Source organism: Rhea pennata, chromosome 7 (assembly GCF_028389875.1).
Source record: "Rhea pennata isolate bPtePen1 chromosome 7, bPtePen1.pri, whole genome shotgun sequence".
In the NCBI taxonomy this organism is placed as follows: domain Eukaryota; kingdom Metazoa; phylum Chordata; class Aves; order Rheiformes; family Rheidae; genus Rhea; species Rhea pennata.
Window position 1 is genome coordinate 24577227 of NC_084669.1, and position 12031 is coordinate 24589257.

The 12031-nt window shown below is 35.3% G+C and overlaps 1 protein-coding gene across 3 annotated transcripts in view; it reads left to right on the plus strand.

Moving 5' to 3' along the window:
- The window catches only part of SAMD8 (sterile alpha motif domain containing 8), a 41528-nt gene that overhangs the window by 24082 nt on the left and 5415 nt on the right, over positions 1–12031 (plus strand). For 2 of the 3 annotated variants that reach the window (XM_062579546.1, XM_062579547.1), the window contains exons 3-6: positions 6255–6860; positions 9306–9401; positions 10144–10261; positions 11016–11166. In XM_062579546.1, coding sequence (XP_062435530.1) covers positions 6280–6860; positions 9306–9401; positions 10144–10261; positions 11016–11166 — 946 coding nt within the window. In that variant the 5' untranslated portion in view covers positions 6255–6279. Of the gene's footprint in view, positions 1–1997; positions 2086–6254; positions 6861–9305; positions 9402–10143; positions 10262–11015; positions 11167–12031 lie in introns of those variants that run through there. The other variant, XM_062579548.1, reaches the window with a different exon arrangement.

Here is a 12031-nt window from a genome sequence, read left to right on the forward strand (position 1 = left end):
GGGAGAAAACATTTGGTACACCTGTAAAAAGCAGTGATTTTAGATTATTTTGTTTGCTATGTGATGTGATCTTTCTGACAGGTTTTTTTTCCGTGTTATACAATTAAAAACACTGGTTGGCCTAGAAATTGCAATCTTTCCAGTTCTGCACTGTCAATTTTCTTTTACAGAGCTCAGTATTGCAGTCCACTAAGCTGCTTGAGATACACAAGCCTATTACATTAAAAATATTTAATGATAATCATATTTTTTTTAATTGGTATCCCTTTCTTATTTAATTTAATGCCTCTAAAATGAGGAAGGCTCCTAGATTTTCAGTGGAGTAGGAAGCAGACTATAAGTGACTGTAGAGAATAAGAACAGTTTCACTTCTGGTATTGCTCTAGTGTTAATCTGGATGTATAGATCTTTCATATCTCCCCTGTATTTTCATCTTAAGGTAAGGGGGGGGGGAAAGGAGGAGGTGAAAGAGAAGCAAACCCACATTGCTTTTCTGGTAAGTTGGATGTGCAACAGCAAACACGCTGTTACCAGATGGATATAGTATTTCTTGAGGTTACAGAAGGGAACTAAAAAAAAAAAAAAACACTTGACATTTGACTTTTAAAATGTGAAGTGTTGAAGGTCTTGTACAAATACTAATAAAATACTCTTGAGTTATGTTCTAAGATAACTTGAGCGTGGAAGTATTTGTTCAGTTGTTCAAAAATCACTTGTGCACCTTGAATTATGATGGCAGGGTGAAAAATGTTTTGTTGGTTAGTTATTAGATTAGAAGTGAGCTGTTAAGAGCATTCACTTGAGTACAGTAGAATCCATTTGATTTAATGATGTGTAAAAGTCAAGGAGCAGTACATACACTATTCAGCTTGCTGCAATATGTAACAGCACTTTAGTGGTTCTTAAGGCAAATATGTTTAACTTTCAGGATTTTCTCGAATACCTGCTGTCAGCTTTACTTTCCGACAGAAAGAGTCTTCTAAGCATATGGAGCAAATCTTTGAATTTCTAAGTGTAAACTTTACATTTATTTTCCATAGTGCAGCACTTTAACAAGTAATGCTAGAAAAACACATATTCCTTCATAGTTTTAAAATTTAAGACATAGACTAAGCTAAACATCTTACTTTAAGAGATTTCTTACTGTGCCTTCAGGAAAAGCAGTAAGACTTTTGAGTACAATTAAAATACTGCTGATTATATCACTTACTAAGAATGTTTATGAAACAACTCTGATTGCAAAGTCCCTAAGAAAAACAGAATGCAGATTTTTTTATGGGAATTTTTCTGCATTTGAAGTTGTTGTAAGCTTGCTTCAAGAAAATTCTGTGCTTCATCAGTCATATATACAGCAGAAGCTATTGTATTTAAAAATAACTTTAAAATTGCATCTTTTTAATGCAAGTTTTCTTGTTCTCCTTTTGTTTACGAGATGTCTCACTACGTATAGTGGCATTTAGGTAAGAATCAGATGACTATATTACTATATACTGTATTGCAATGAAACCTTTGATTCTATTTGCTTAAAATGCTGAAGAACTTCAAGAGTTTTCAAGAAAAGCAAGTGATAAGCTTCTAAAGCCAGTCAACAGAAAATCTGAGACTCTGTGCATAACAAGGCAGTGCTGTATGTTCTTTTTCCAGCACCAGTGTTTCTAAGTTGGTATGTGACAGTAGCATTACTATTGCAAGTTGGCTCAGCATATATATATGTTTATGGCGCTTTTTGTGCAAGGGAGCCAAGTGTTCAAACTTGGGTCATGTCTGCAGTGCAAACAGCAGACTTTATGCAGAAAAGCTTTTCACCTGAGGTGTGAGGTGTTTTACTCTTAGGCCAACTGACCCAGTAAAGGAAGGGGTTAGTTGGACTTGTCTGTACTTCAGCTTGAAACCTTCTGTGCAAAAATGTAGGTTAAATCACTTGATATTTGATAGTTCTTCATTGTGCTGCCTAAAACTCCTCTCAAGGATGGCAAGATTTGAACCTATTTGGAAAAGAAATCATGAAGCATATCAGCAAAGAGAGCTACAGGCTTTGCCTCCCAGGCATGCATGGCCAGACCGTGGAACAGAGTAATGATGACGGTAGGATTTTGCATGCATATCTGGAGTAAACTAATTCAATTAGTATTGTGCTCTGCTGCAAACATGACTAGAATTTCATTTAACTCTTCAGTTATGATTCTAGTGTAATCAAGTTTTATTTCTGTAACAGAATCATAGCCAAATGTTAGTATATTAATACTACTTTCCCCAGGCTGTAATAGTGATAATCATATCCAGCTTTCCACATTTTTAGTTCAATACACTGACTCAGTCTGTTATAAAGTTATAAACACAGAGCTACTTGATGTTTGACTGGTGGTAATTTAGTAGTGGAAAACATGATGCAAATTGTAGATAACCATTTTGAGAGAGATTAATTTTCTATATTTAAATAAGCATTTAGGAAACATACTGAGCTAACAGCTGGAATACAGTGTCTATGTCAGGCACTTTGTCTTTTAAAATGCCATAGCCAAATTCTAGAAATATACATGGCTCATAATATAACATTTTTTTTTAGAAAACATTGTATGTGCATGCACACACACAGATTCTTATTCAGTTCTATTCATGCTGTTAATAGAAAGGCCAGGGAAGGAAAAAGGGAAATAGAACACATGATGCGTGCTACTCATGAACTGACTAAATGTAAGACCACAGTAACAGGAAAGCAAGTAACTGGCTGGCTGCAGACATTGCTGATGTTGGGGAAAAAAATGTATCTTCTGCCCCCTGGCACTTAGGTTCCTGCTTGCTCTGTTACTTATGTATATTTCATTTGGTTTCAGAGATAAAATGAGGAATGTAGGAGGCAAAAAGTACTTTTCAGTGCTGTTTTCTGTTAAGAGACAAGTACCATTATCTAGGTGACTTGGTCTCTTCTGTTTCATTGGTCAGTCTTGCAATGCAGACTGGTCATGTTATAAATGAAATCTGTATTGAAGTCCATGTTGAAACACTAGGGTGAAACAATTGCCAGAAGGCAGGATTATCATTATCTGTGCTTCTGGTCTGTAAGTCGTCAATTTTGTTAAGCTTCGTAAATGAACGTTTACTAGTTGGGCATAGAGATCTGTGGTGTGCTTCAGGTGCTGAGATTATTAGGAAAAGTGCTTTTTGTTGTGTAGACCACAAAAGTGGCTGTAAATAAGTAGTCTGAAGGAGAATGCAGCTTCCAAGTTTAAAGAAATTGCGTTGGCATAGAAACTGAACTTAACTGTTGTTGTAAAGGTGAAATTCAATATGAGCTATATGGAATGGTTTGCATTTGTATACTGTTTAAGAGCTTGTTCATTTTGTTGAGTGCTTTGTCTTTCAATTGCTCAACTTTCTTTTTTTGACAACATTTACAAATAGGAGCAGGTCCTATCAGATGCATCATAAGTTGATGCAAACTTTCTCCCAGATCCAGCCCTTTCAGTAATGACCTTTGACATCTTGGGGTATGCTTACTCAGTGTTAAAAGGTCACTTTTATTGCAGGTAATATGGGAGTTGTATTTTATTCTTGCAGTGCTGGATGAATAAATAGTAGGTTGATGTGAGGATTCTTGACTTCTAACACACAGACAGAATCGTTGTAAATTAAGAAGAGTTTCCTGCCTTGACCCTCTTGGTTAGAAGACAGATTGGTAACTTGAGTGAATTTTTGGCAGTGTTTAAAATTTACTGCTCCTAGAAAACTTGCAATGATTAGTATTATCCTGTCTGTAATGTTACAGTTAACAAATTCTGTCCTTATTGTTTCATCTGTATTTCTGAGCAAGAGAAGCTAGAAGTTCAGACTGGTGATTCAAGTGGGTGTGGCTTTTTTTTTTGGTGTGGTGGGGTATTAACTTTCAATAAAACTTTTTACTTAAGACAAAACAGGATGTAGTAGAAAACAGATCAGCTAGCACTGATCATTAATTACTAATTAAATGTTATAATTTCTTTTGCTAGTAACTGTGTGATTGAAGTAGAGAGATTTGTTGTACAAGATTTTAAAAAGTAGCCAGGTACCACAGAAATGGACAAATATTGCTAACTAGAATTTGCACCTTAATAAGTAAGTCTACATTTGAAGAGAGGGCTATGCCTTTTGGAGCTCATAGTAGTGGGATTTTTTTTTTATCCTAAGAAAAAAGTGTGGATTCAAGAAGGCTTTCAGGTGCAAAAAGTGGCAGACTTGTCAGTTTAAGTAGAAGCTGTTTTTATTATTACTTGCAGACAATTTCATTACTCACTAAAATCAATTTTCTGTATGATATTTATATGCTGTGTATAATGGTGTTTGTATTTACACAAATAACTTGTGTGCTACTCTCCTGTGTGAAGAAGGAAGAGAACAGAAAATACAGAGACTCCAGTAGTGGTTTGTGGATGACTTAGAACTATTTGTATCAAGATATTGAAGTTTATATATTTATTGACTGTTTATAGAGTTTTAAGAAATTTAACCCATGCATTAAGTGCATACTCTCCAGTATGCAGTCAACTCCAGTGAGAAGAATATCTTTAGAAGTAACACTTCCTTAATCCTTTAAAATGGCAACTGTGATTTGTGCTTTCATTTTTTTTCTTCTAAAAGATTTATTTTGCATTAATGTAAAATCCTGATGGACAAAATTGAATCTCTGCTAATATTGAAGAAGAATATTTGGTCCTATTAGATATAAGCTGGAAAAAAACGGTTGCATCCAATAATTGTGTAAAGTGCTACTTCTAAAATTAGCAAATGTGAATTTTTAGGAAGTAATATTATAGGTACAGTGCCTCTTTAAAAAGGAAAGTTAGTAAGAAAGCTTCTGATGGGACCAAGAGTTCTACCTTTTCAGGTTGCATTCCCTGAAAACTATGTAAAACTTCAAGTTGAATATTTGTGTTTACCACATACAGAAGCTAAACAAGAAATAAAATAGAAGTTTCCTTATTTTCTCTCTGAATATCTTGAATTATACGTTTATGGCAGTTAGTGTGTTGTATTAGCTTCTTTTTTTTGTGTGTGTGATTTGATTGTCACCATGACTGAAGGAATCTAGTAAATTAAATGCTTTTTCTAGTACGGAAGAGTTGTAAAACTATAGCCATTCTTTAGAGGATAGCTATACATAAGACACAAAACAAATTAGGCGCCAATTCATTCTGTGTTGCTGTTCTTAAGTTCTTAAATACTGGATAAGCTTTTCATTAGTTTTGTATTGGTGGTAGCCTTTCTGGTTGTTTGTTGTTGTTGTATTCAATAGATCATTTTTGTTCTAAAACTATTAAATTACTTGTGCTGGTATGGACTAGCACTACTGTCTACAATTATTAGTTCCGTGTGAAGAAAATGTTGCTAGGATGTCCTGACTTTCTTCAAACACTATTTGAGTTAAGAAAACGATTACTGAGGAAATCTCTTCATAGAGAATACATTTTTTTTCTATCTTTGTGTTGTAATGCTATTTTCATATTGCTTTAATATTGCCTGTTTAAAGATGAGATTGGAATTAACACTACTAGAAACTGAGCATTAGTTTTATTTTAAAAGGTGAGCATCTTAAATGATTTACAGTATATAGGTATCTATCTTGATTATTCTGAAGGAAACATATTGAAATACGATGACTGCACCTTTAACATATACCTAGTTATTGTAGATACCTTGGCTTAAGTTTATTAGGGATTTAAGCCACCAAAGCTTCAGTATGTATTTTTGGAACAGTGGAATGTTTTGGACCTGTAGTGTACTTTTATTTATTTTATTAATAAATATGTATTGTATGTATTTTATTTATGTTTTTTAGTCTTAATTTGGTTTTATATGATTCCTGACTATCCTTTCTTGCTTAGTTGAGGAATTGCAAATAGTAGAAAAGAATAATGTTTAAGCAGGTTTTTAAACAGAATAATCTTTTTTTTTTTTTTTTTAATTGCCTGGTGTAATTAACTAACTTTTTTTTTTTAATACAAGAGACTAGAGCTAGACTGGGTACCCTTAGGAAATACATTATTTTTCTGGGTGACTTTAAGTTTCTATTTCTGTTTAGGAGTGAGTTAACCTGAATTTGTTTAAAAAAAAAACAAAAAAAACTTTTTTTAATATTTGCATAATGAATTGCTTTTTTAAGCTGGCTCTTGTGTAAAAGTTCTTCGGCTTATTAAGCATCTAGAAATGCACAAGATACACTGACATTTCAGTAGTTTTTACTAAACATTTAGGTCTTGTCTTTCTCCAATATATAACAGGTCTTTTATTGGTGAACAGAGAAGGATGATGGCAGGCAATAACCAGCTTTGTATTCGACGTTGGACTACCAAGAATGTGGCCAGGTGGCTGAAGGAAGAAGGCTTCTGTGAATACGTGGATATTTTGTGCAATAGACACAGGCTAGATGGAATTACGTTACTGACACTTACTGAATATGACTTACGATCCCCTCCTTTAGAAATCAAGGTCCTGGGAGATATCAAAAGGCTAATGTTATCCATACGCAAACTACAAAAACAACATATTGATGTCCTAGAAGAGCTGGGTTACAGCAGTGATAGCCATCTTAGCACGGTGTGCCCTAATGTTGGTTCGCTTCAAGGTACAGATTGGTTTTGTAATGGTGAAGTACCTCGGGACTATGATGGACCGATTACTGACTTGAATGGTGATCAGTATCAATACACAAATGGAAAAAACAAACATTGTATGCGAAGGTTGGACCCAGAGTACTGGAAGACAGTTTTAAGTTGTGTATATGTCTTCATAGTGTTTGGCTTTACATCATTTGTTATGGTTATAGTACATGAGCGAGTACCTGACATGCAAACATATCCACCTCTACCAGACATATTTCTAGACAGGTAAGATTTTTTTTTTTTTAATAAACCAATAAATTGATGGTTAAAGCATGGGTTGTCTGTTCTTGGTTGTTTAAAAAGCTTCATATGCTCTTGAAGGTACTTCTGCAAAAATAATAATTTTGAATGTATTAGACCCTTCTGTTAAGATTGAAATGTGCTTCAGTTAGAAGTAGAGATTTAGTCTTAGCAGAGGAAAAGTGAGCTGTTTTACCCAGTTTATATTTCTACAACTTTAACTATTAATAGTAACTAATCCTACAATATAGGGATTAAATTCTTCCATCCTATCATTCTAGGATGTGTGTTTTTGAGAAATCTGCTTAAGAGGTTGAACCTGCAATGTTAATAGCAAGGGGTGGTTGCTTTGCTGATAAGTCCATCCTTCAGTGAGTTTAAGAGCTTTTGTTGAAGGTTTTGCATAATACCTGAGGCTCTCAAAGATTAACTTTTTTTAAAAAATATTGTTCTCATATGCATCCTATAGTCTTTAATCATTGCATAACTAGGAATTAAGTTTTGTGGGATATGCAGGCAAATGTTATTTTCTTCTTTTGAAACCAGTTACTTACTTTTATCTGAGAAAAGTTGAAATAAAGGAAGAAAACAGGCCTTTGAAGAGTCTTACTGATAAAAGCTGAACTTTTGGGGTTGGAACCTAGCTTCATTCATAGATATATTTACTTGTTTGACCTATCCAAAGTAGTTATTTACTTTGGAAATTAGAAAGGAAGGAAGAGCATCTTCCACAGAAATTGCTGTCTGAGTTCCTGGAGGATACTGAACTATTTTGGTTTTCTCCACCATGCCTGAAAGGTTTTGTTAAAGTAAATCTGGATGTATTTCTCTTGATTTCTGTATATAGAAAAAAAAAGTGGTCAGCTGGCATAGATAAGCAGCTGTGTGCCAGGTGTTACCATCAAGTTTTTATGCCTTGATATAGGAAAACTTCTGATGAAGGAATGTCCTTGTTGTAATTCTGAATTGTCTGTGAGTACCAGCAGCCCACTGATGGCTACCTTTGTGAAGAAGATACACTTTCTTCTGCTTTGAGGTAGCTGGTAAGCCAGGTGCCTGTGAGCAAGAAAGTTGAAAGGTGATAGATAGCACTGATGCTGCTTTTCATGCTGTCTCTGCACTGTGTGCTTGTTGAAGATGGCTTGGGGACACTGAAGTAGGCTTAACAGCATATTTTTAACCAGAGAGTATCTATGTGCTAAAACATTGTCATGCTTTATGCAATGCCTGCTCATATTTTAGTGTTAAAGAAAATACTCCACTTCAGTCTGAAAAGATACACATTCACAGGGGTGAAATTCTGGTCTTTGACTAGAAATTTAATAGGGGATAAATGATTTGAGGATGTGCAACCACAGAGAACTTAATGGCTGGAGAGTTTAAGAAGACAAGATAAACTGTCTAAGAACTTAGTCTCGTGGTCTCCTTATTCCTGCCAGCAATCTGTTTTCATTAATTGTTCTAGTGAGGTCAGTAGGGTTAATTTTTTGAGTAAGTGTGCAAAATCAAATGTGGATGTCACTTGGTAAGAATTTACTGCACCCAGCAGAGTAGAATGGAGAAGGGAAACTGGGAGTTACCCCATTGCTGGACTCTTGTTTTCAGGCACTAACACCGCATTCAGTGGGCGGGAGGATGGATGAGGCTGGAAGGCAGCAGCCCACGTAACAATGCCGGAGGATTACTGCAGAGCTAGCATTTGAAGAGTGTTTTGTTACTTCATCGTATCAAAGGGGAACAAAGAATTTTGAGGAGCAAACTACTGAAATCTGTCAAACTGTATTTTGATGAAGTTAGAGTAGAAACTGCTACTAGTGCTGTATGTGTGCAAGAAGCTATTAAATATTTTGACAAGAAAGGCTAGAAGATTTCTGTATAGGAATTATCACTGAAATCTATCTTTGAAAGTAATTTTTTTCCTAATACTTTTCTGAGCAGTCCTACTTGATTACCTGTATTTATAGTTTTAAGCTTTTCAGCATTTCATTAATTGTGTTGACATGGCATTCTTGCAAATGCAGCGTAGTAGATATGGTACAGGTTAATGTGTCAGGATGGAGATGATCACTGGGAAAATGGATGTTAAAGGAACACACCTTGGTATGGAATCACATGTGTGAAGTATTAGAAAGTATTCTAGAGATTTTCTTTGACTTAGTGAAGTCCATGTGTGTGTCTGCTGAAAATACATTATTAGAAAGAGATAAGGTAATTAGAAATGAATATAAATCATGTTTAATCCAGACTTAACAAATTAAAGTCTGTGTTAGCAATTTTTGGTTGTAATTTAAACTGTTTTCAGAGTAATGCAAGTTAGTTCTGTAGTTAGAGCTTACAAATTGATGTGCTTGTAATTTAAATACTGAGACTAGAAAGAACAATTAGGCTTTGGTATTGTGAGTTAACGTTCTTGATTCATCATTGTTTTAGTGTCCCTAGGATACCATGGGCTTTTGCTATGACTGAAGTGTGTGGTGTAATTCTTTGCTATATTTGGCTGTTGGTTCTTCTCCTTCACAAACACAGGTATGGTGTAAGTTCAACTTAACTGATGCTTTGATTCAGAGAAAGGACGGTTACTAGAATTTATGACTCTTTAAGACTTGCAATTAGAAAAAATGATAAACTTCTAATATGTCTCATTAAAATAGGTTGGGGGAGTTTAATTAAGATTGTTGACTTGTGAACGTTATGAAGGAGTGATCTGAATGTACTTTTAATTCTATGTGCAATTTTCTTCAGAACCTACGTATTTCAGGGAGTTGTTTATATTCTTGTACTGTTACAAGGTTGTGTATAAGAAGAAAACGAATGAAATACCACAAGCTGACTGAGCCGACCTAGCAGCTTGCTGCCACTGAAGGGAGAAAGTCTTTTTATGTGTGCATGTTTTAAATTAGATTTTTACCAATTTATTGAGTTTTATCAGTTCACTAACAGAACAAGTGAGCGTCAAAGCTAGTACAAGCGTAGTTGCAGAGGAATGGGGCTATCCTTTTTGGTGGCAATGAGCTTGTTATGTTGTCTCATCCTGTCATGTGGAATCATACCGTTATAGTACCAATTAAAAAAACAAAATGAAACATCCCCCCGCCCACAAACTTGCGATGAAGGTTGGGGACCAGTAGTGAAATGACTTCATGGGAGGGGATTGCCTGGACGGGTGAAAAGCTGCTTTTGTCATTTTCTTAATTTAGTAATACAATATATTAGGATTCTTACTGTGAGTTCTGGATCCTTACTGTTAGTTCCTATGTACTTTTCACAGATCTATACTTCTGCGAAGATTGTGCAGCCTCATGGGGACAGTATTCTTATTACGTTGCATTACAATGTTCGTTACCTCACTCTCTGTGCCAGGCCAGCACCTGCAGTGTACTGGAAAGGTAAAAAAACAATGATGCTTTAAAATATTCTCTCTTTAATTTAATCTATGCCTAAGATTGTTGTGACCATAATGTTAGATGTGTGTTTGTAAGAACAGCATGTCCCATCTTCCCCTTTCTCCACCTCCCAAATTCCCATTATGCAGGTATGCATTCTTAGGGATTTTAGAGGCATTTTTCACTTTGGAGAGAAGGTAGTTATTTAGGGAAGGTAGAAGGGGGTATTAAGAGTATTTCACAATACGAAGTGGAGATGATACATCACAGAAATGGGAACCTAAGGCAAACCAAGACTTAGTGAGGAAGAGCTGAATGTGGAGTAATTGCATTTTTGTGTTGTTGGGTGCATGGCTTCACTCCTTTGAGGGAGAGGTGTAGAACATAAGATTTCATATTTTTATCTTAACTTTTAATTGCGACATGTTTAATATTGGAAGACTGACAATGATACGTTGGGAGGTAGAATACATTCCAAGAAGCTGGTGGCAGACGCTGTAAGTAAATTGCTTGCAACAAAATACTTCCTTTAAATTTCAGAATTCGTCAGAGGTGGTTACTAGTATGACTCACTATGCCTCAATAAAATTCAAATGTATGCTAATTTGTATTTTAATAAAAGCCCAAAATGATAAATGATATTAGATATACGTACTGTCAGACTGCTAATGTTCAGTTATCTATGGTATAATTTTAAGAAGGTGATTTTTTTTTTAAAAAAAATATTTACTGAAGGTTAATGTCACTGTCTTTTTAGTTGTATGGCAATGTTTGGGCAAAACTACAGCGGGCATTTGCAATATGGAGTGGCTTTGGTATGACTCTGACTGGAGTACATACGTGCGGAGATTACATGTTCAGTGGCCATACTGTTGTCCTGACAATGCTCAACTTCTTTGTCACAGAATGTAAGTACAGAGTGTCAATATTTAAATATGCTTAACTATTAAGAGTATGATACTGCTTACCATCGACTAAAGGCATGGGGCGCAGCATTAAAACTAAGATACATTCATACTGCTGTGCTCTTTCTCAGGTTCATGAGTGTTCTCTTCCAGACAGAAAAGGAACAGCACCATGTGGGTTAGTGGAAGAATAAGTAGGGCCCATTTGAGAAGTGGGGAGGAGGGGACCCAAGAAACTTGGAAAAGCTTTCTAGGTTGCTACTGGGAAAATATTGGGGAAGGTATCGCTTGTGCTTTGCTGTTCCTTACACACTTCATTTCATATCTGCCAATGACCTCTATCAGTGAAGAACTCAGGCTAAGTGTTCCTTTAGTGTAATCTGTACAGCCAAAATATCAGATCTCAAAATGAATGGGAAGATATAACACAGTAATGCTCTTCTGTAATCATGATGTGCAATCTGCATTATATATCAAGCTAAGGTAATTAGTTTGAGTACAGCTGTGATGGAATGACTGCAGTAGCAGAATTATGAATGCTTTATGAACATTCTTTCCCCCTTTAATACTAAATAAGGCATGATTTTCATTAATGGAAGTGTGTTGGACAAGGAATTTGGCTTTGCATGTCCCTAAATCATTTTAGGATGCTCTGTTGATCCAGAAATGAATAACAGCAGCTGTATTTGTAAATTAAGCGATGAAGTAATTGACACTTACAGCTTGTGCTTGCTGTCGCTGAATTTATTGAACCAGTTATGTATCAACAGGCTTTCAAGATGAAGGCAGTAATTTAATCATATTTGTGGATTAAAAACCTGTCTGTAAACTTCCATTGTCTAGGAATGGATTTGGTAATAACTCAGGT